Source organism: Saccopteryx bilineata, chromosome 3 (assembly GCF_036850765.1).
Source record: "Saccopteryx bilineata isolate mSacBil1 chromosome 3, mSacBil1_pri_phased_curated, whole genome shotgun sequence".
Taxonomy (NCBI): domain Eukaryota; kingdom Metazoa; phylum Chordata; class Mammalia; order Chiroptera; family Emballonuridae; genus Saccopteryx; species Saccopteryx bilineata.
The window spans coordinates 256,468,120-256,492,142 of NC_089492.1; the positions used below are offsets into that span (position 1 = coordinate 256,468,120).

Genomic DNA, 24,023 nt, shown 5'->3' on the forward strand with positions numbered 1-24,023 from the left:
AAGTTTATTTTAAAATGTTCTATATACTGCCTGACCAGGCGGTGGTGCAGTGGATAGAGCGTTGGACTGGGATGAGGAGGACCCAGGTTCGAGACCCTGAGGTTGCCAGCTTGAGCGTGGGCTCATCTGGTTTGAGCAACGCTTACCAGCTTGGACCCAAGGTCGCTGGCTTGAGCAAGGAGTCACTTGGTCTGCTGTAGCCCCACAGTCAAGGCACATGTGAGAAAGCAATCAATGAACAACTAACCTGTCGCAACGAAAAACTGATGATTGATGCTTCTCATCTCTCTCTGTTCCTGTCTGTCTGTCCCTATCTATCCTTCTCTCTGTCTGTGTAAAATAAATAAATTAATTAAAATAAAATAATGTTCTATATACTGATGAGACTGAATTTTGAGTTTGAAATTTAAACATGTAGCTTGACCAGGTAGTGGTGCAATGGATACAGCGTCACTCTGGAATGCCGAGGACCCAGGTTTGAAACCCCAAGGTCACTGGCTTGAGCCCAAGGTCACTGGCTCAGCTGGAGCCCCCACTCCCACCCCTGTCAAGGCACATATGAGAAAGCAATCACTAAATAACTAAGATGCCACAACTATGAGTTGATGCTTCTCATCTCTCTCCCTTCCTGTCTGTCCCTGTCTGTTCCTCTCTCTCTCAAAAAAACCCCCACAAGAAACCTGAAATTTAAATATGTAAATAGAACCATAATATCTTATTTCTCAGCAGTTTTCTCTATTATCATTGTATGGCACTGTTAACTTATTTATTTTTTCTTAACCAGGAAAAGTGGGTTGAAGTTGCTTCAATGAAAGTGCCTAGAGCAGGCATGTGTGTTGTAGCAGTCAATGGGCTTCTATATGTTTCTGGAGGTCGATCTTCTAGCCATGATTTCTTGGCCCCAGGTACCTTGGACTCAGTTGAAGTTTATAACCCTCATTCAGATACATGGACAGAAATTGGTAACATGATCACCAGTCGTTGTGAAGGAGGTGTCGCCGTGCTGTGAAATGTAAACCATGAGAGAGCCCAAGAAACATTTTAAAAATATAGAAAAAATGTCTTTTGTAAATCACACATGTATTTGGTCATAGGAACTTTGAGTCTGTTGAGTGTTCCATGTATTTGATAGATAAATGATTGGAGAATTATTATTATTTTTTAGATTATTTCATTGATTTTACAGAGGGTGGGAACGAGAAGTATCAACTCATAGTTGCTTCACGTTAACTGTTCATTATTAGTTGCTTGTTAGTCAAGTGAACTGGCGACCTCAGTGTTCCAGGTTGACACTCTATCCATTGCACCACCACAGGCCAGGCAAGAATTATTTTTCTAAAAATTTGAATGAGAAGGGATATGGAATATAACCTAAGTTAATAAAGAGCTCACAAAAATTTACCAAATTTACTAATAGAAATGCTATTTATACTCTAAAATTGTCCAGTTAGGAGTAGAGTCCTATTTGTAGACATGATTTGCTAGAAACTTCTTGACAAATAGTCCCTTTAGTGGCTTCTCCAGTGCAATTCAAGCTGTAACATGATCCTTATGTTGTTTAAGAATATCAATGAGACAGTTTAATGATGTCTGTTCATTCATGGTTCAATCCAGAGCACAATTTTCCATAGCCATAGTTTAATCTACAGCAAAAAGCCAATGAAACAATTTCCTCGTTTTATTCGATGTTAGGAGTTTCACTAGTCCCAAACCTTTTACTGGCAGCAGATATATGGGAGGGACATTTGGAAATATCTAACTATTTATATAGAGAGGTAAGTTTTGACCTGTTCATAACAATATAAAAAAAGCTTTTGCTCACTTATGTTTTTGGTCTTGATGCTGAGAATGCAAGTGTGTAATTAAGAGTAAGTTCTTAGTGCCTGACCAGGTGGTGGCACAGTGGATAGAGCGTCGGACTGGGATGCGGAAGGACCCAGGTTCGAGACCCCGAGGTCGCCAGCTTGAGCGCGGGCTCATCTGGCTTGAGCAAAGAGCTCACCAGCTTGGACGCAAGGTCCCTGGCTCCAGCAGGGGTTACTCGGTCTGCTGAAGGCCCACGGTCAAGGCACATGTGAGAAAGCAATCAATGAACAACTAAGAAGCCGCAACGTGCAACAAGAAACTGATGATTGATGCTTCTCATCTCTCTCCGTTCCTGTCTGTCTGTCCCTGTCTATCTCTGCCTCTGTAAAAAAAAAAAAAAAAAAAAAAAAAAAGAGTAAGTTCTTAGTGAAAGTCCTTTATTGCAATAGGATGATGTAATGGGTGATAGAGCCCAGTGGGTGGTATGCACCTAGTAAATTTCTTCCCTATTTTTTAAAGTCATTAAAAATATGTTTGGCTTTGGATCATCAAACTTTGTAAAGCATACTTGTACATGGACAAGCCTAAATATCTTACTGCCTGGCTTGGAGAAGGTGGAATGGTAGATGCCTGTGAAAATTCTTAAGGCTGACCAGTAGTGGCACAGTGGATAAGGCATCGACCTGGAATGCTGAGGTTGCAGGTTTGAAAACCTGGCTTTAAAAAAACCAAAAAACAACTCTGGGCTTGTCTGAGAAGTATTCTAGAGAATTGTTCTCTGTCCATTTCTGAGATTTGTGTACATAATCATCATTTTCAAGTTATTTCTACTAGTCAGTTGAAGCCATTTACATTAAAGATCTTTCTTAGAGGGTGAGGGAGGACAACCTGACTCTGGGCGATGGGTATGCAACATAATTGAATGACAAGATAACCTGGACATGTTTTCTTTGAATATATGTACCCTGATTTATTAATGTCACCCCATTAACATTAATAAAAATTTATTAAAAAAAAAAGATCTTTCTTACATTTAGGTTTACCTAACTGATTCTAGGATTTGATTAGTATATTCCTGATTCCCCCTTTTTTTACTAAAGTTCTTTGTAAAAAGCGTCAACAGCTTATTTAGAGTAAACTTTTTATAAGCATTAAAAACTCAGGTAGCATTCATATCCAAAATATTTGTATTGGCCCATAAGGATACTTTTCTTCATAACTTAACCATATGCTTGTATTAAGAAAAGCTTATGTTGGCCCTGGCCAGGTGGCTCAGTGGATAAAGCGTCACAGCATGCTGAGGCCGTGGATTCTATCCTAGGTCGGGGCACATATGAGAAGCAATCAATTGAGTACACATCTAAATGGAACAACTAAGTGGGACAACAGTTGATACTTCTCTCTCTCCCTCTCCCCCTACTTGACCTTCCTTCAAATCAATGGAGAACTTTTTAAAAAAGATTTTATTTATTGATGTTTTAGAGAGAGGAAAGAAAAAGAGAAATGTGGGGGCAGGGACAGAGGAGCAAGAAGCATCAACTCACTGTTGTTTCTCCTGTGTGCCTTGACTAGGCAAGCCTAGGATTTTGAACCAGCAACCTCAGTGTTTCAAGTCAATGCTTTATCCACTACATCACCACAGGTCAGGCTTAAAATTTTTCATTTCTTTATTTTTTATTTTTGTCCACGTGAGAGGAGGGGAGATAGACTCCTTCATGCATCTCGACCCGGATTACCTGGCAATTCCCAATGCTCTGCCCATCTGGGGCCATGCTTGCAACTGAGCTATTTAAGTGGAGGCTTCATGGAGTCACCCTTAGTGCCCAGGGCTCATGCGCTTGAACCAGTTGAGCCATGGCTGTGGGAGAGAAAGACAGAGAAGGGGGAGGGGTGGAAAAGCAGATGGTCGCTTCTCCTGTGTGCCCTGACTGGGAATCGAACCCAGGACATCCAAACACTGGGCTGACACTCTACCATTGAGCCAACCAGCCAGGGCCAGTCAGGCTTAAAATTTAAATTAAAAAAAAATGCCTAGCCTGACTTGTGGTGGCACAGTGGATAAAATGTTGACCTAGAACACTGAGGTTACTGGTTTGAAACCCTGGGCTTGCCTGGTCAAGGCACATACAGGAAGGAACTACTACGAAAAGTTGGTGCTTCCTGATTCTCCCCCCATTTTTTCTGTCTCTCTCCTCTCTCTAAAAATCAAAAAAAGGAAAAAAAAATGAGTGGCCTGTGGGAGCACAGTGGATAGAATTTCCACCTGGGACACTGAGCTTATGAGTTCGAAACCTTGGGCTTGCCCAGATCAAGGCACATACAACAAACAATAAGCAGGCAATGAGCGACTCAAATGAAGCAACTGAATTGATACATTTTGCTCTGTATCTCCCACTCGACTCCCTTTGTAAAATCAATAAATAAAAGCTTTCTAAAACTTAATCTTTAAAAGCTTTTGTTTGTGTCTTGCTGGGTAGCTCAGGTGGTTATAGCATTGTCCTATATGCCAGACTCGATCCCCGGACAGGGCACAAACAAGAAACAACCAACAAATGCACAACTAAGTGGAATAAATCCATTTTTCTCAGTAAATAAATTTATAAAAATTATTTTTTAACAAAAGCTTATGTAGGCCCTGGCTAGTTGGCTCAGTGCATAGAGCATTGGCCCAGCATATGGATGTCCTGGGTTTGGTTTCTGGTCAGGACACAAAGGAGAAGCGACCACCTGTGTCTTTCACCCACCCTCTCCCACTTTTCTTTCAGTGGCTCAAATGGTTCAAGCATTGTCTCCGAGAGCTGAGGATAGTTCAGTTGATCTGAGCACAGTCAGCCTGAAGCGCTAAAAATAGCTCAGTTGATTCAAGCATCATCATGCACAGACAGTTGCCGGGTGGATCCTGGTTGTGGCCCATGTGGGAGTCTATCTCCTTTTCCTCTCACTTAAAAAAGGGAGGGAAAAAAAGCTTATGTAGTGCAGACACAAAACTGTTAAGTCTGAAGGGTCACAACTTGGGATCTGTAAAATATGAAGGAATGAAGTGTCAAGATAACTTGTAGACTTTTTCACATGCTTTTAATATTTCTAATTACAGAGAATCAATTCCAATTCAAAAGAGATTTACAAAATGCTCCTATACTTCTCATTATTGCCTGGCATCCTAAAATGGTACTGTGAAGGGAGGCATTATGTACTGCTGGGGCAGAATTGTAATGTCAAGACAATCAGTGTTTGGTATTAATAGCACCAGGAGATTCCCTGAAAATAGGAAGCTGCCTTTTGTTTCCCAGGTAATGACAGATTGTTTTAAAAAGAATGTACTAAAAAAAAAAAAAAATGTACTAATAAAGAATTTTGATTTTGCTCTTCCTACTGTGATTTTGCTTTTCCTTCTGAGAAAGATCTTCTGAAGAGTATTAGTTTATTATCAGGCTGTAGGAAACTTTTCCACATTAACAAAAAATTATGTAGTGGTTTCAGCCATGGGCTTTAACGGGTAAACTTTTTTTTTTTTTTTTTGTATTTTTCTGAAGCTGGAAACGGGGAGACAGACAGACTCCCGCATGCGCCTGAGCGGGATCCACCCGGCACGCTCACCAGGGGGTGATGCTCTGCCCCTCCCGGGCTTCGCTCTGTCATGACCAGAGCCACTCCACCGCCTGGGGCAGAGGCCAAGGAGCCATCCCCAGCACCCGGGCCATCTTTGCTCCAATGGAGCCTCGGCTGCGGGAGGGGGAGAGACAGAGAGGAAGGAGAGGGGGAGGGGCGGAGAAGCAGATGGGCGCTTCTCCTGTGTGCCCTGGCTGGGAATCGAACCCTGGACTTCCACACGCCAGGCCGACGCTCTACCACTGAGCCAACCGGCCAGGGCCGACTTTTCTTAATTTTATGTACTTGTGACTTTATTCTTTTAAATAATTTTGACCAGCTGGTATTCTATTTGGTGATAAGTTGCATCTATACTCTGCCAAATATTCTGATAAAAACTAGAAAATGTCCAGCTTCTTTTTAAACATGACTTTCCCTTGTGACACTATTCCCAAATGACTTTAGAGTCAAAGATCCTTCCAGCTCATGTAACTAGGTTATACCACGTAAAATGAGCTTGGAAATGCAATTCCCAGGGACAACTGCAATGAAAACTACACACTGGAATCACTTATTTTCAGACACTTGTGGATTGAAGTTTTCCCGGAGATGGGAGAATGTGCCTGGCCTGTAGTGGCACAGTAGATAAAGCATTGACCTGGAACACTGAGGTTACTGGTTCAAAACCCTGGGCTTGCCTAGTGAAAGCATGTAAGAGAAGCAGTCAATGAACAACTAAAGTGAAGCAACTTAGATACTTCTCACTTCTCCGCCCCCACCTCCTCTCTCTGTAAAATTAATAAATCTTTAAAAAAAGGAGAATGTGTTTTCTCAGTGATCATAGGCTCTATCAAAAGGGATTTTCCCTTTTTTTATTATTCATTTTAGAGAGGAGAGGGAGGGGGAGAGAGAGAGAGAGAAAGGAGAGACAGAGAGAGAGAAGGGAGGGAGGAGCTGGAAGCATCAACTCCCATATGTGCCTTGACCAGGCAGGCCCAGGGTTTTGAACCAGCGACCTCAGCACTTCCAGGTCGATGCTTTATCCCACTGCGCCACCACAGGTCAGGCCGGATTTTCCTTTTTAATTATTTTACATTATTCAAAATAAAACATCAAAATGTATATGAGTGAACAACTATATAATTCATAAGACTGAATGAGAACTGCAACCTAACATATTTCCCCATGTATAAGACAGTCCCATGCATGACACATCTTAATTTTGGGGCCTGAAATTTGAAGAAAAAAAAAATGTATTACATAGTTATTGAACTCAAGCTTTTTTGGGGGGAGGGGCTATACGTTTCTTTTTTTAAAAATTTATTCATTTTAGAGAGGAGAGAGAGTGAGAAAGAGAAAGAGAGAGAGAGGGATGGGGGTAGGAGCAGGAAGCAACAACTCCCATATATGCCTTCACCAGGCAAGCCCAGGGTTTTAAACCGAAGACCTTAGCATTCCAGGTTAACGTTTTACCCACTGCACCACCACAGCTCAGTCAAACTCAAGTTTTATTCATCATAAAATTCATACAACTCCATTACTGTCAAAACTTCCGTCCATTAGCTTGTCCTCATCTGTGTCTGATGATGAATTACTGTCTTCAACCATGAGCGCAAAAACAAGCACGAAAAAGTGGGAAATGCAAGTAAAAAAAAATATAACCACTGTATAAGACGCACCCAGTTTGTAGACCCCACATTTTTTCTGGGGTAAAGTGCGTCTTATACATGGAGAGATACGGTAGTATGATATGAAAAGGACTTGTTACAGATTTTCAAGCTGTTGATCACATTAGTTCCTATGATATAAAAAATTCTAAAAATGAATAAATTACCACTGGTGGGAAACAAAGAGCTAAATAGACAAAAAAAAGATGTAAAACCTTATAATGCCTGTAGCTAATATGTTAATATCATCTACAGAATAGTTTTATATTTATTCTACTAGACCAGGTCTCTTAGGTCCTTTCTCCGGATAAATATCTTTAAGTAGTAAAGTGGTAACAAATGATAAAAAAGCCACTAAAGTTATTACTATCCTTAGGGCTTTGAACCAATTGGGATAATGTGGCAAGAGAAAAAGTTCAATATGTAATGCTATCCCCATACCTATTATTACTGTGACCATCGCTTCACTGAGATTTTCAGAGATAAGGAAGGCAAACCATGAAAACACAACAGGAGCTATACTACTAGCTAAGTTGAGAAAGTCTGGTTTTGCTGGGCTGCCTTCTGGCAGAGCAAAACCCCATCTGACCCCTCCCAAGAAAGATAGGAAACTGGCTCCATAAGCCATCTGAGTAAAAGCTAATATGGGGATATAAGTCTCTGTCATCACCATGACCAGTGGTGGTGCAACGAACGGGATTAGTCCCACCAGAGATATGTATAATGCTGGCTTTGGGCTATCAGGCAGGTATGTGATAGTTTTTGGTGGCCTGGCTGAAAGTACTTCTTGTTTCTGCTTTTTAAAGCTGCATGGAGAAGTATGATAGAATTGTGTTTTGCTCGTACACACTGGAAACGATGAGAAAGGCCAAGCCCTTAGAAAGAAAGGTGAAAAGTTCTGCTGGAGACGTATCTTGATAGAATGTATTTCTATTCTGCTGGCTCGTAGTCCAACTGTGAAAGGGTACTTCAGCATCTAAAAAGAAAACAGAACCAGAAGACAAAAACAGATTTAAAAAAACCAAATGTCTTAGTTAATTTCAATCTAGAACAATATGAAAATAAACTATTGTCTGACTGGTGGTGGCACAGTGGATAGTGTGTTGACCTGTAACTCTGAAGTCCCTAATTTGAAACCCAGAGGTCTCTGACTTCAGCAAAGGCTCATCAGCATGAGCGTGGGGTTGCTGGCTTGAAAGTGCAGGATCATTACCATGATTCCAAGATTGCTGGCTTGAGCCCAGAGGTCTCTGGCTTTGGACTGAGCCCCCACCACCCCATCAAGGAATATATGGGAAGCAATCAATGAACAACTAAAATGAAGCAACAACGAGTTGATGCTTATCTTTCTCCTCCCTCCCTCTCAAAAAAAAAAAAAAAAAGGAATAGCCTGACCCAATGGTGGTAAAGTGGATACAACATCCACCTGGGACCCTGAGGACTCAGGTTCAAAACCCTGAGGTTACCGGCTTAAGCATGGGCTCATCCAGCTTGAGTGCAAACTCACCAGCTTAAGCGCAGGGTCATCGTCTTGAGCATGGGATCAGTTTATGATTTCATGGTTGCTGGCTTAAGCCCAATGTCACTAGCTTAGCTAGAGCCCCACCCCAATCAAGGCACATATGAGAAAGCAATTAATGAACAACTAAATTGCTGCAACTATGAGGTGATGCTTCTCATCTCTCTCCCCTCCTGTGTCTGTCTCGCTAAAAAAAAAGGTCAAGACTGCATGTTTAGTATTTGGCATTCTAAACTGCTCCTATTTGTAATTTGCAAAAGCGGTTGCACTAATCACTGTGGGAATGTTATTTTATGAAGAGAAAAGCAATCTAGCTTTATGGACACTGCATCCTTTTTATATTCCCATGCCTCTCTACATGTCTGCCTAGAATTCTGGCTTACTACTTTTCTATTTGGGAATTTGTCTTTCCAAATTCAACTTAAGCTTTCTCCAGTCTGATTTAATGCTCTGGTACCCTATGTGGTATACTTCCAGGATCATATTTTTTTTCTATGCTGTAAAAAATATCGCTAGTGCCTTTCATGGTATATGGCCAAATAACCTTCCCTGCTGAGTCTGTGCTTTAGTGAGCAGATTCCAGATTTCAACTAGTAAAAAGATCAACAGTAACTCAAGAAGTGTTAGATGAAAGGAAAAATGAAAGTTATTTAAGAATAGTGCCTGACCAAGTGGTGGCGTAGTGGATAGAGCACCAGACTGGGATGCAGAGGACCCAGGTTCAAAACCCAAGGTTGCTGGCTTGAGCGAAGGTTCATCTGGTTTGAGTTCAGGGTCACTGGCTTGGCTGTAGACTCCCAGTGAAGGCACATATGAGAAAGCTATCAATGAACAATTAAGGTGTGTCAATGAAGAATTAATGTTTCTCATCTCTCTCCTTCCTGTCAGTCCCTCTCTGTCTCTTTCTAAAAAAAAAATCCTGGTGATTCCTCAAAATGCTAGTAATGAATCCATCTTGAGGCCTCTTTTTTCCTTCTGTCTAGAATGTTCTTCCCTGAGCTACCTGCATGGCCCATTCCCTAACTTCTGACCACCTTATTTATAGAAAGTGCAATGGTAAGTCTGTTGTTGACAATTCGCATTGCCTTCCCGTTTTATAGTTCTCCATAGCATTTACCATTTGACATATTAAATATTTTCCTTATTTGTATTTATATGGAGAGGATTGTTTCGTTATTGCCCAGCCAAACCATGCTTTGCAAGTAGTGTTCAAATATTTGCTAAATAAACCAACCTGTAAGGATGCTTGAGAAAACTTCTGGATGAAGTGAAGCATAATGGGCCCTAAATGAAGTCGTGTTCAAGAAGATGCCAGGCAGTTCTGATGAATGTATTTTTACAGCAAGTGGACAGGCTGAATCAGAAGCATATTGCTGTGTACAAAATAAGGTGACATTTAATTTTATACATAATTTTTAAAAAGTAACTCAAGAATTTCTTCCATATAACAGTTTCCTTTTAAAACATTAATGTTCAAGAAAATCAGTAAAGTGTTTATATATCTTTCCTTCTCTGGAAAGAGTAATGCACAGAGATCTGGATTTTACAGATAACCTCCATCATTTCCCAGTTGTGGTGACTTGGATAAATTGTTCCCTTTAAGTGTCAATTTTCGGCCCTGGCCAGTCGTCAGCTCAATGGATGTCCTGGGTTTGATCTCCAGTCAGGGCACACATGAGAAGCGACCATCTGTTTCTCTTTCCCTTCCTCACCCCCTACTCTCCCTCTTTCCCTTTCGCAGCCAGTGGCTCAATTGGTTGGAACATGGACCTGAGAATAGCTCAGCTGGTCCCAGCGTTGGCCTCAGGTGCTGAGGATAGGATTCGAGCATTGGCCCAAGATGGGGGAAGTCGAGTAGATTCCGGTCAAGGCAACTGTGGAAGTCTGTTTATCTCTCCTCCTCTCACTTAAAAAAAAAATAATAAGTGCCAATTTTCTGATCTTTAAAATTGAAGGTCATAGCATCTGTTCTTTTTTCCGCCCTTAGTTATTTATTTTGGGACTTAGGAGCTTACAGCTCAAAATAATGATAATAATACAACTCAGCTGTGAGCCAGACACTATGTGTTTTGTATATATTAACTCATTTAATACAATAACCTCATTAACATGGTGCTAAGAGACTATATAACCTGTTAAGCTAAAGCACAGACTTTGTTTTAATTTTTTTTTCCTTTTGTATCTTTCCGAAGCTGGAAACAGGGAGAGACAGTCAGACAGACTCCTGCATGCGCCCGACCGGGATCCACCCGGCACGCCAGACTTTGGAGTCAAGCAATCTGGATTGGAATCCTGGCTCCACCATTTATTAGTTATGGGACTTTGGACAAGTTATTTAATCTTGCTATGGTGCAATTCACTTACCTTGAAAATAAGGATTTTAACAACACAGGGTCATTGTAAAAATTAAATCAGTTAACACATGTAAAGAACTGAGAACTGTGCCTGACAAAAGCAAGCACTCAAAAAATATGAGCTATTATTCCCTCCTTACACAAAAGGAAATTATTAAGAATCCTGTTGAATATAAGCAGCCAGTAAGTGACTGAGTGAGAATATGAATCCAAATGTCTCATGCGAGTCCCTTTTTTTTTTTTTTTACAGAGACAGAGAGAGAGAGAGTCAGAGAGAGGGATAGACAGGGACAGACAGACAGGAACGGAGAGATGAGAAGCATCAATCATCAGTTTTTCCTTGCGACACCTTAGTTGTTCATTGATTGCTTTCTCATATGTGCCTTGACCACGGGCCTTCAGCAGATCGAGTAACCCCTTGCTCTAGCCAGCGACCTTGGGTCCAAGCTGGTGAGCTTTGATCAAACCAGATGAGCCCGCACTCAAGCTGGCGACCCCGGGTTCTCAAACCTGGGTCCTCCGCATCCTAGTCCGACGCTCTCTCCACTGCGCGAGTCCCATTCTTAAGGAGAATGGGGTGTCTAAAAAACCCAAAACCCAGTTACTGCTTCATTAACAACTGAAATGAACTAATTTCTTGTTCAAAGATCTGAGAACTCCTGTATACTGGTCAATGTCTTCATTCTATACATAGGAAGCCAATAGGGCGTTAAGTTATCCTGGGCCTCTGAGTTGATCTTAAAATGACATACACCAACTGAATCTCGAACACATATTTGTTTGCAGGGCCCACACATTCACTTTTGCTCAAAATTACCTGCGTAAGAACCTTCTGGATGAGTCCAATTAAAATCTCAGCGGTCGGCCCTGGCCGGTTGGCTCAGTGGTAGAGCGTCGGCCTGGCGTGCGGAAGTCCCGGGTTCGATTCCCGGCCAGGGCACACAGGAGAGGCGCCCATCTGCCTCTCCACCCCTCCCCCTCTCCTTCCTCTCTGTCTCTCTCTTCCCCTCCCACAGCCAAGGCTCCATTGGAGCAAAGATGGCCCGGGCGCTGGGGATGGCTCCTTGGCCTCTGCCCCAGGCGCTAGAGTGGCTCTGGTCGCAGCAGAGCGACACCCCGGAGGGGCAGAGCATCGCCCCCTGGTGGGCGTGCCGGGTGGATCCCGGTCGGGCGCATGCGGGAGTCTGTCTGACTGTCTCTCCCCGTTTCCAGCTTCAGAGAAATACCCCCCCCCCCCAAAATGTAAAATCTCAGCGGTCCCTCCACCTTCGGAACTCCATATGCATTGTGTGATACGTACTTTCTAACTAATTCAGGGGTTACAGCGAGTGACAACCTAAAGCTCAGGGACGTCCAACTGGTGAGGGAATTAAGGACAAACCCAAGAGTTAATCTGCTCCATTCAGGCGAAATCGCTCAGTAATTCCACAGCTCCCCCAACCCCCAAAAAAGTTGGAAACTGCAGACCTCAAAACCTGCATGAGAAAAAGGGATGGAGTTTGGACGCAAGGATCCTCGGTAAACTTTGGCCAATGCCCGCGGCTCTTACTGCCAACCCTTAATGCCCTCGGTCCCACCCGGCATTTGTGGCAACAGCCCTGGTACTTACTTGCCAGTGTCGTGCAGGAAGACGGAAAACTGAGCTGCAACATCAGTCAGGTACCCCTGAAAAGGCACTTCCGGCAATTGGAGTTACAGTCTCTTACTTCCTGACACCGGAGGTGGGGGAGGGAATAAAATCCGGATGGGAACTTGACCAACGCTAAATGGTTCCGAAACTGAGCTTTGCTGTGAAAGCCAGCTTTTGAAGTCTGTAGAATAGCTGAATAATCCTGCCTCCCATTCCAGGTTTCCCTGCCAACTCGGGAAGGTAGAGTGCAACTACTGAAACAATCTCAGAGTGATGGTGGAAGAAGGTAGGAGAGATTTGGAGTCTAGGCCAAGTGTGACTTGGCCAAATTGCTTGTCATCTCTGGAACTCATCTTTTAGTTTGTATAACAAAGGGGCACATCTCACTGTGCATTAGGATCCTTAATTACTAATACTATTTAAGAAAAAAAAACTTTCTACTTCCATTCTCTTTGCGGGACTTGGAAACTTCATTAATAAAGAGCACAGGGGCAGGATTTTACCGCCCATGAAAAGTGTGATTGGTGATAAGAGCTTTGGCGGTGATTCAGAAAGATCATTCGTCCTGTCACCCTTCGCTTTAACTTTTGTTGGCTATGTGACCTTGGGCAAGTTCCCTTCTCTGGGTCCTTCTTTCATAGTCTGTCAAAGGGGAACAGCACCAAGCAATTTCAGCGGCTTTCTTAATACAAGTAAGAAAACAGCTCAGTGGGCCCAGTTCCTTCATCCCTCCAGATTCTAGGTAGCATAGTGTCCAGGTTGCCGGCCATCATGTGGTTTAGCGTCCAGTGCAGGATGGGCTCACAGCAAATTCTTCGCAACAGTAACCGCTTCTAGTTGCGATACGGTTTCACTCTTACTTCCCTCTCTGTCTGTTATGGCAGCGCCGCCCCTTCCCGTAGTGCAATATACCCAATGAGACTTTGACTGGGAAGACAGCTTCTCCACCGGGCACTGAGGCCAGAAATCCGCACTGCTGGATCTGGCGCTTGACGCCAGCTGTTGGGCGGAACTACCACTCCCAGCGGGTCGCGCGTCGGACCCAGCGCGCTGACTTCCAGAGCCTGACCGTGTGGCCCTCTGGGGGCTGGAGTCTTAACAAGATGCGCACGTGAAGGGGCAGAAGGAGGGAAAGGGTCGGAAAACGCACGCCCTTGTAGAACCGGTTTGCTAGTATTTGTAGAGGTAATTTGAGGACGAGTGTTTGCCCAGAAGTGGGTATGTGAGAAGGAAAAAAGTAAAGGGGCGGGAAGAACCCGGTACACATATACACACCACACACTGACACGCGCCCAGGCCCTAGTGTTGGGCAGGAGGATAAGGGGAGCACCAAGCTGGATTGGCCGCCGCCTCGAGGGGAAAGGACTTGGGAGCGGGGCGGGGAATAACCGCCGTTCACGCGCCCGAACGTTGGCGGCGTGCGGCTCCGGCAGGGTCATCCGAACAGGGCGCGTGCGCGTGCGTCCCCAGTGGGCGGTGGGAGTGGGTGTGTGTGTGTGAAGCGGTGTTGAATGGGGGCGGGCTGGGTTGGTCATTGCTCCTCCCCCTCCACCCGCTCTGCCCCTCCTGGGCCTTGTGGGCCGGGCAGCCATTTTGGGAAGAGCTTTGTTATGGTTGTGGGCTTTTCGCCTGTGCGGGATCAGGAAGCTGAGGACGCCCCTCAGACACCGCGTCTGGCACCTAGCTGTAGCCCGACCGCTGCCCGGTGAGTAAGGGTTCCAGACAAGGAGGTAATAGATCTAGGGTCTTCCCGACAGGGGACTCCGCCCGGTGCCTGACCCGCCGGCTGTTGAAACAAGTTGAAGGAGGCTTTCACACAGGTGGTTGTGTGTGGGTCGGCCGGGAGTGGGAGCGGAGCCCGGTGGGTCGTGTGGGTCGCACCGGGCACCTCCCCCCGCGCGTAGCGCTTTGAGCGCGAGCGTCGCCGCGCTTTGCCAGAGTGCTCCTGTTTCAACTTTGGTCTGCGGGTCGGAACGCTCACCTGCGGCTCCCTGGCTTCTGTCCAGGCGTTCGGCTTGGCGGTTGAGTGACTTGGTTTACTGTTTTCTTTTTCTTTCCTTTATAAGTTAGAACCAAGTGCCTTTTTTTTTTCTTCCAGTGAAGGAAAAATCTAAGAAGAAATAATCATGTAAGGCAAATGTGGGGTATGTGAGGGGTAAAACCCTTTAGCCCCCAGCGTCCCGGTTCTCCTTGGTAGCGAGGTGTTTTCATTGATTTAGATTGTCTATCCAGCACCTACCACTATCACCCCCGAAAAGAAGCTGCTGGATTTTAAAGTATTATAACGAGGATTTTTTTTTTTCTGTTTTAAATCTACCTCTCATTCCCCCACCACCCCCTGTTAAATTCGAAAGAAAGGCAATCTAAAATGGCTGTAGCTTGGGGAAGTGCCCTGAGCTTCGGTAATTTAAATACGTTACGCCGTCTTAAATTTTCAGTTGTTTCTCCTACAGAGAAAACAGCTAAATCTTTTGATCTTTTGGTCTTCTTGCAGTTGATGTCTTATCTTGAAGAGTCTTGGTAGGTGAAAACAAAGGTGAGGCTAAAGAAGTTGGCTTACTCGGAAAGTTTACATAAGAGTGGGTGCGGGGTTTGTTTGTTGTACGTAGTTGCTTATAGTTTTGAAATTGTGCTGTGGTGTTAATTTTATCAGCCAACTTTGTACTTCGAGGTTGATTTGAAATATTTGTTGAAATACTTGCCATTAACTTTGATATTTATTGCTTAGGAAAACACAGAGTTCGTGATGGTTCATGTTTGAGTTTAGTAACTGGAGTCACGTTCCTGTGTAAATCTCATCCAAAAGTATAGTGACTGTTAGTGTTCAGTAGACTTAGATTTGTAATTTGGTGAACTGCTGGCCTTTTCTAAGGTCTTTTATGTGTAATACTTGAAGGAGAATCGAGTGCTGTTAACTTTGGGACATTTATTAGAAGAGTGTAAGACAAGTGGAAACAAACTTTAGCTGTAGAGTGTTTGATTGTTGTGTCCTTTTAAACAAAAGGCTGTCGTTTTGTTTTGTTTTTAACAATAAGATCCAGAAGTCTTAACTGAAAACAAAAAGACATAGAATGGATACCAGAGACAGTTAACTTCAGTGTTTGGGAAGGTGCTTGAGATTCAGGCTGCAATCTGTATAAAAGATAAAATGATAAAATGATAATGTGAGTGAGAACTTTGGAATTAATAGTAAAAATTTATCTTCCCTAGGGAGTCAGTTTCAATTTACTTTCCTACATTCTTTCAACACAAAAGTTTATTTTTGTAGATTCTTCTAGGATTTCTTGTCCTTATTTTGGTGGTGTTAAAAGAAAAAAACATTTAAAATGCTTTATGGAAGTTACAAGTTAATCTGTTTTATTTGCCATCGTTACCTACTGAACCCATAAATTTAGATGAGATCTCATTGTAATTTTTTCCCCAGAGTACTCAAAAATGGTTTGTACATGTTGATACAAATACTGTTTCAGTTGATTCTGGATAGTATCTTAATCAGAGCTCTTGAAATTTTGGGAGAAATTATGAAGCCTTTTTTTATTTTGAATGAATTCAGTTCGTTTTCTCCATCATTGGCTGTTTAAAAGCTTAGCTGAGGAGGGCACTTGCAACCATTTTAATAAATTTGGAATAGTAAGAGATCTGGGGTATATTTCTGCTTAAAATTCATTTTTAAATGCTCAGTTAAAGGTAAAATACAATTCTGAATCAGACTTAAGCAGGTGTATATCTGTTTTATGGCTAAGTTGTGTACACTTAATAACACTGATGACGCTAATGTGCCAGGGACTGAGTTTTGCTGTAAGTGCTTTATTTATTAATTTATTATTCCTAATGAAGTAAATAGTGTTTTATCCCTCATTTGGTAGTGAGGAAAATAAGTCCAGAGATTCATCCCAGCTAGTAGGTAGTAGAACCTGCATTCAAACCTAATCAATCTGAAGGATCCCAACTGAAAAAGTAGTTCATGGAAAAGGTAAATTTTGGTGTGTGTATTTTTATGGTTTTTAACCATGATGAGGGAAAAAATCTAGGTGGTGCATTGATAACATGCTACTTCATAAATGACTATTAATGCTATTGTCTGGAATTTAATAAAAGTGTTTGTGCTGAGACCTAGTTGCCCAAGTCACTTCTAACTCAAACCTTGATTTTTATTTCCCACTGAGGTCTGCCCAAAATAAAACTGACTACAGTCAAGCTTGAAAAATATTTTGGTAAGGAGGTTGAACTTTTGGCCAAAAGTATATGTTAACTAATACTGCTATTGTTACATAAATTGAATTTGTATAGGTGATTTTAAATATACTAGGCAGATATTTAAAAGATTCTAGTATTTTCCTTTATTAAAGCAAATAATTGATGTTTCATTAATCTTTTTGGCATTTTCCCCCCCCATTTTTTTAGACAAAACAAGTCACTCATTCTTCTAAGAAATACTAGAGGCTGTACTATGGTGCCAGTTTCAGCATGCTGGGCACTAGGAATACCTAGATGATCTTAAAACATTCCTGCCATCAAAGAACTTAGTAGTTTAACAAATAAGTGCAAGATATACACAGGATAACAACATAGAAAGCTGTCTTTTATGGAGTTGATTTTTAACATACTCATTAAACTTACCTTCCTTTCCTATGATAAAATAACTTTTTGCCTTCATTAATCAGACATCGAGTTAGAGAATCTCAAAAATAAACGGAGTTTTAGTACACTTAGCATCAGGTCTAGTTGTGTGGAATAAGTTTTGTTTGAATTTAGGTTGCAAACTCTTTGTTTCTGCTGATTAGAAGTTGACATTTCATTACATAAAATACTCTTCTGAATTATTGCTAATCTTGAAGTTTATAAGTATGTTGGAAAGTTGGGTGCTCTTTAGGTAATTAAAAAGTAGAGCTGTTCTAGTGTTTGTACTATGTGTTTATGAATTATTAGTTCTGCTTTGTAATTAGTCTTAGCAGGTATGGGAAGGGTAGTGAGAACCGTTTATTGTGGGCTTCATAAACTAAAGGCTGTAATGCCGTCTAGTATATGTTTAATATATAATTTCATAATTCCTTAAAACTTTAAATAAATATTAACCATTTTACAAATGAGTGTACAAAGGTTCTGAGTTCAATAATTTCATAACAAAAAATAATAATTTCATAACATGAGAGATGGAGATTCAGTCGGTTTTATCTGATTCCAAAGTGCTGTTTCCACCAAATCATGAAGAGAGATAGTATGAAATGGTAATAATGAAAGGCACCAACTTTATAGCCTGAGTTTGAATTTCAGCATTAGGTGAGGTTTCTATGCCTGTTTCTTCCTCTGTTAAGTGGTGACAGTAGTACCTGCACATAGGTACTACTGTGGTCAAATAAATGAAATATTTGTAGAGGGTTTTTTTTTTGTTGTTTTTTTACTGAGACAGAGAGAGGGACAGATAGGGACAGACGGACAGGAACAGAGAGAGATGAGAAGCATCAATCATTAGTTTTTTGCTATGACACCTTAGTTCATTGATTGCTTTCTCATATGTGCCTTGACGGGGCAGGAAGGGGCTACAGCAGAACGAGTAACCCCTTGTTTGAGCCAGCGACCTTGGGTCCAAGCTGGTGAGCTCTGCTCAAACCAGATGAGCCCGCACTCAAGCTGGCGACCTCAAGGTCTCGAACCTGGGTCCTCCGCATCCCAGTCCGATGCTATATCCACTGTGCCACCGCCCGGTCAGGCTTGCAGAGTTCTTAAAACAATGCCTGACTATACAAGCACTTCATAATTGTTAAGTAAATTGTCTTTAATAAATATCCTTTTACCTTTCAAGTGAAATTTAATGAAATCTGAATAGATCCTTGCATATGGAATTTGTTTTGTTTTTCCTTCTTAGATATTGTTTCCTGTTGACTTTTTTAGTTTTTTGAAAAAGAATCCAGATCTCATACACTGTAATTGACTGGCATTCTTTTTTATTTTTTAGTTGGGGAGGGGAGGGGAGGGGAGGCAGAGACAGACTCCTGGATGCCCCCTGACCAGAATCCACCTGGCAAGCCCACTAGGGGGGCAATGCTCTGCCCATCTGAGGGCCTTGCTCGTTGCTGAACAACCAAGCTCTTCTTCCCCCTGAGGTGGAGGCCATGGAGCTATCCTCAGTGCCCATGGCTGCGGGGGCGGGGTTGGAGTGGGGGGTGAGGTGGAAAGCAGATAGGCTCTTCTCCTATGAGCCTTGACTGGGAATTGAACCCAGGACCTCCACAGGCTGGGCTGATGATCTAACACTGAGCCAACCAGCCAGGACCTGATGTCCTTTCAAATCCTCTTTTTCTTTCTTTCTTTCTTTTTTGTATTTTTCTGAAGCTGGAAACAGGGAGAGACAGTCAGACAGACTTCTCATGCGCCCCACTGGGATCCACCCAGCACGCCCACAAGGGGGGGGCGAAGCTCTGCCCACCAGGGGGCGATGCTCTGCCCCTCCGGGGCTTCGCTCTGTTGCGACCAGAGCCACTCCAGCGCCTGGGGCAGAGGCCAAGGAGCCATCCCCAGCGCCTGGGCCATCTTTGCTCCAATGGAGCCTTGGCTGCGGGAGGGGAAGAGAGAGACAGAGAGGAAGGGGGGGTGGAGAAGCAAATGGGCGCTTCTCCTATGTGCCCTGGCCGGGAATCGAACCCAGGTTCCCCACATGCCAGGCCGACGCTCTACCGCTGAGCCAACCGGCCAGGGCCGCTTTTTTTTTTTTTTAATTGATTTTTAGAGAGAGGAGAGGAGAGAGAGAGAAGGTGGGGGAAGCAGAATGCATCAACTCATAGTAGTTGCTTTTTGTATGTGCCTTGACTGGGCAAGCTCAGGGTTACCTCAGTGTTCTAGATTGATGCTTGACCCACTGCATCACCACATGTCAGGCAAAGCCTCTTTTATTTTTTATTTTTGAGACAAGGGCAGACAGAATCGATTCTTTGTTGCAGCACCTTAGTTTTCATGGATTGCTTTCTCATATGTATCTTGACTGGGGGTCTACAGCAGAGTGAGTGACTGACCCCTTGCTCCACCCGGAGGAGCCCGCGCTCAGGCTGGCAACCTCTGGGTCTTGAACCTGGGTTCTCTGGGTCCTCTGCGTCCCAGTCCGACGCTGTATCCACTGTGCCACCACCTGATCAGGCGAAAGCCTCTTAATTTGTATTTTCTTTTCTATTTCTTTCCTTGCACTTTTGTTGAGGAAACCAGATTATTTGTCCTGCAGAGTTTTCCATATTCTAGCTTTGCCTCATTTCCTGTAAATTGGTAGTTGGATAAAAAGGCTTAGATTGAGATTGATTTTGGGGAAGGGAAGAGTGAGGTGAAGACTAACTTCATAGGTAATTCTGTGCTTTGGGGGATTCCCCCCCCCCCCGCCACATTTAATATTAACTTTTCAGGTAGTTTGTTTCTTGTACTTTTTTTCCCCTAGTATATAGTGATTGTATTATAAAAATTGAGATAAGTATGATGGGTTTGCAGTGGTTTTGTGTTCTGCATTTTCCCCCCAATTTTATTTCCCCCATCTATTAAACATTTTACTGTTAACATATATTGAGCACTCACTTTTGGCAGGCACTCCTCCCCTCCCCAAAAAAATCCTGAGTTGTTTTTTTTTTTTTCTTTCCATTTTTCTGAAGCTGGAAACAGGGAGAGACAGTCAGACAGACTCCCGCATGCGCCCGACCAGGATCTACCCGGCACCCCCACCAGGGGCGACGCTCTGCCCACCAGGGGGCGATGCTCTGCCCATCCTGGGCGTCGCCATGTTGCGACCAGAGCCACTCTAGCGCCTGGGGCAGAGGCCAAGGAGCCATCCCCAGTGCCCGGACCATTTTTGCTCCAATGGAGCCTTGGCTGCGGGAGGGGAAGAGAGAGACAGAGAGGGAAAGCGCGGCAGAGGGGTGGAGAAGCAAATGGGCGCTTCTCCTGTGTGCCCTGGCCGGGAATCGAACCCGGGTCCTCCACACGCTAGGCTGACGCTCTACCGCTGAGCCAACCGGCCAGGGCCTGACTTTTTTTTTTTAAGCAAGGGGAAGGAAGAGAGAGAAACATTGACATGTTTTTCCCCTTATTTATGCATTCATTGGTTGATTCTTGTATGTTCCCTGACCCAGGATTGAACCTGCCACCTTGATGTGTCAGGAGAATGCTTTAACCGACTGAACTATTTGGCCAGGACTTACCAACTATTTTTAACACTATATATATATTTATTCATTTAATCATCAACTTTCCAACAATATCCAAATTACAGATAAGGATTTGAAGCGAAAAGAGGTAAAGTAACTTGCCCAAAGTCACACAGCTAGTAAATGACAGAGCCAGCTAGATCCAGAGTCTGCTCCTCTAGTATAAAAGTTTATTACTGAGCCTTGGCCAGATAGTTTGGTTGGTTAAAGCAGCCTACCTAAGCTCAGAGGTTGACTGATCCCCAATCAGGGCACATACAGGCACAGATTGATGTTCCTGTCTCTCTTTCTTCTTCTCTCTCGAAAGTTAATGAACTAAAGGGGGGGAGGGGAAAACAAGTTTATTACTGAGTTCTTATTTTATTTTATTTTTTGAGATAGAAGTGGGGGAAGATAAGTATCAATTCACAGTTGCTTTACTGTAGTTGTTTATTGATTGCTTTTGAGAAGAGATTTTTAGAAATGCTTGTAAGTAAAATGAACTTAAAGTATAAACATGTTTTGTGATAGTCACTATTAAATCTCAATTATAAGAACTGTAATTTTTAAAATGTGGCACATAGTCTATTTACTTATATTCATAGGGAATTTGGAGCCTTTCAGGGTCAGTGTAGCTGCAAATACTTGATGAAAGTAATTACTACTTAATAGCTTGTGGGTTTTTCTGTTGTTGTTTTTTTTACAGTGACAGAGAGGGATAGATAGGGACAGACAGGAATGGAGAGAGATGAGAAGCATCAGTCATTAGTTTTTCGTTGCGACACCTTAGTTGTTCATTGATTGCTTTCTCATATGTGCCTTGACCGAGGGCCTTCAGCAGACCCTTGCTCAAGCCAGCAACCTTGGGTCCAAGCCCGTGAGCTTTGCTCAAACCAGATGAGTCCGCGCTCAAGTTGGTGACTTCATGGTCTCGAACCTGGGTCCTCAGCATCCCAGTCCGACGCTCTGTCCACTGCGCCACCACCCAATCAAGCAATAGCTTGTTTATTTGTAGCGTAGTTGATAATAGTGACTTTTGAAGCAAATGCTGTAACATTTTTACTGGTTCTAAAACCTTAGTTTCAGATACTTGCATAAGTGTAATCCACTTAGTTACCTGAATCTTACAGCCAGAATTTAATATGTCAGATTGCATTAGAGGGTAAATGTGTGTATGTGTTAACACTTCTTACTTGGAACTGTTGTGATTTCAGTGAATTCCATGTCTATTAGTGGGATGGTGTTTAGGTATGGTTGCAGCATTGTTTATGATTTTGAAAGACAAGATATTATTGAAAAGGAGTTTATATGAGAAAGGTTATAAACTTTAGTTTTTAAAATTTTTGTACTTTGTGAAATTACTTTCAGGAAATGCTCTTTGGACCAATGAAGCAGAAGTCACACGGTTCAAAGTTTATTACTAATGGGACGATTAGAAAGATTCTTGTGTACACATTCTATTCATTGGGCTTCAAAGTGATCCGTTTTTGTTCCTTTTGTCTGTCTACCATTTTAACCCCTTCCAACATTGCTTTTTGTAAAGTTTAGTGGGAGAGGAAACAGGAAAGGTTATGTGCCGGTAGCTTGTATGCATCTACACATACACATCTCTTAAACATACACTTTCTGTTGGATGCCTGGCAACTGAGCCCACTCAAATATATTTGACTGGGGACTTGAATCTGAAGTGAGAGGTGCAAAGAAGCAAAGACAATTTAGAATCCATTCCATTAGCTGGGACAGTGGCAGTGCTAGTGGGGCAGTTGTTCTTTTTTTTTTTTTTTTTTGTATTTTTCTGAAGCTGCAAACGGGGAGAGACAGTCAGACAGACTCCCTCATGTGCCCGACCGGGATCCACCCGGCACGCCCACCAGGGGCTACGCTCTGCCCACCAGGGGGCGATGCTCTGCCCCTCTGGGGCATCGCTCTGTTGCAACCAAAGCCACTCCAGCGCCTGGGGTAGAGGCCAAGGAGCCATCCCCAGTGCCCGGGCCATCTTTACTCCAATGGAGCCTTGGCTGCAGGAGGGGAAGAGAGAGACAGAGAGGAAGGAGAGGGGGAGGGGTGGAGAAGCAGATGGGCGCTTCTCCTGTGTGCCCTGGCCAGGAATTGAACCCGGGACTTCTGCAAGCCAGGCTGACGCTCTACCACTGAGCCAACCGGCCAGGGCATGGGGCAGTTTTTTAAGAGTCTCTTCCGCCTGACCAGGCAGTGGCACAGTGATAGAGCATTGGACTAGGATGCGAAAGACTCAGGTTCGAGACCCCGAGGTCGCCAGCTTGAGCGCGGGCTCATCTGGCTTGAGCAAAAGCTCACCAGCTTGGACCCAAGGTCGCCTGCTCGAGCAAGGGGTTACTTAGTCTACTGAAGGCCCGTCAGAGTCAAGGCACATATGAGAAAGCAATCAATGAACAACTAAGATGTCGCAATGAAAAATTGATGATTGATGCTTCTCATCTCTCTCCGTTTCTGTCTATCTGTCCTTAATCTATCCCTCTCTCTGACTCTATCTCTGCCCCTGTATAAAAAAATTTTTTTTTTAAAGAGAGAGAGATAGACTCCCACAGGCATCCCAACCAGCAACTCCCATCTGGGGCTGATGTTTGAATCAACTGAACCATCCTCAGCACCTGAGGCTGACCCTCATACCAATCAAACCACTGGCTGTGAGAGGGGAAGAGAGCAAGAAGGGGGAGAGAAGCAGATGTTGCTTCTCATATGTGCCCTGACCGGGGATTGAACCCTGGGCATCTGCATGCTGGACCAACGCTCTATCCACCTAGGTAACTGCCCAGGGCTACTCTCAGTTCTTAAAAGCAGTAGTCTTCAACCTTTTAAAATTTATCTGGAGAGAGGTCTTGTTTTGTGTTCATGTGTGATTAAGATTGGTAGGTCAGCCTGACCTGTGGTGGCGCAGTGGATAAAGCGTTGACCTGGAAATGCTGAGGTCCCCGGTTTGAAATTCTGGGCTTGCCTGGTCAAGGCACATATGGGAGTTGATGCTTCCAGCTCTTCCTCCCCTTCTCTCTCTCTGTGTCTCCTCTCTCTCTCTCTCTGTCTCTCCCTCTCCTCCAAAATGAATTTTTTAAAAATTGGTAGGTCATAGGTTTCATAGTTTCCAAACTGTCCTCTAAAGTGATTGTACAGGTTTATTCTTCCACCTGCAATATATTAGAATTTCCTTGTTTTACATCTTTATCGATACTTGATAGTTTCAGATTTCCTTTTTGCCAGGTAAGTGGAAGTAAAATAGTATATCATGATTAGACTTTTTTTTTTAATTTAGTGAGAGGAGGAAAG

The 24,023-nt window shown here is 43.3% G+C and overlaps 3 protein-coding genes across 9 annotated transcripts in view; 2 read left to right on the top strand and 1 right to left on the bottom strand.

The window, feature by feature from the left end:
- The window catches only part of IPP (intracisternal A particle-promoted polypeptide), a 111,099-nt gene extending 100,175 nt beyond the window's left edge, over positions 1-10,924 (top strand). For 2 of the 3 annotated variants that reach the window (XM_066269343.1, XM_066269340.1), the window contains one exon: positions 785-4,002. In XM_066269343.1, coding sequence (XP_066125440.1) covers positions 785-1,009 — 225 coding nt within the window. In that variant the 3' untranslated portion in view covers positions 1,010-4,002. Of the gene's footprint in view, positions 1-784; positions 4,003-10,772 lie in introns of those variants that run through there. The other variant, XM_066269342.1, reaches the window with a different exon arrangement.
- TMEM69 (transmembrane protein 69) lies at positions 1,343-12,689 on the bottom strand. Of its 2 annotated transcripts, none has more exons than XM_066269355.1 (3): positions 12,544-12,689; positions 9,815-9,953; positions 1,343-8,037 (listed from the first exon to the last, which is right to left on the bottom strand). In XM_066269355.1, the coding sequence occupies exons 2-3, from the start codon at positions 9,854-9,856 to the stop codon at positions 7,330-7,332; spliced, it is 750 nt and encodes a 249-aa protein (XP_066125452.1). In that variant the 5' UTR covers positions 9,857-9,953; positions 12,544-12,689; the 3' UTR covers positions 1,343-7,329. The 2 variants fall into 2 exon arrangements, with proteins under 2 accessions (XP_066125452.1, XP_066125453.1); XM_066269356.1 differs by lacking the exon at positions 12,544-12,689 and adding an exon at positions 11,752-11,853.
- Positions 12,690-12,712: 23 nt separating this feature from the next.
- The window catches only part of GPBP1L1 (GC-rich promoter binding protein 1 like 1), a 56,316-nt gene continuing 45,005 nt past the window's right edge, over positions 12,713-24,023 (top strand). The window contains exons 1-3 of one of the 4 annotated variants that reach the window (XM_066269351.1): positions 14,054-14,269; positions 15,059-15,100; positions 16,731-16,778. The gene's annotated coding sequence lies outside the window, so the exon portion shown is untranslated. Of the gene's footprint in view, positions 12,851-14,053; positions 14,270-15,058; positions 15,101-16,730; positions 16,779-24,023 lie in introns of those variants that run through there. The other 3 variants (XM_066269350.1, XM_066269352.1, XM_066269349.1) reach the window with 3 other exon arrangements.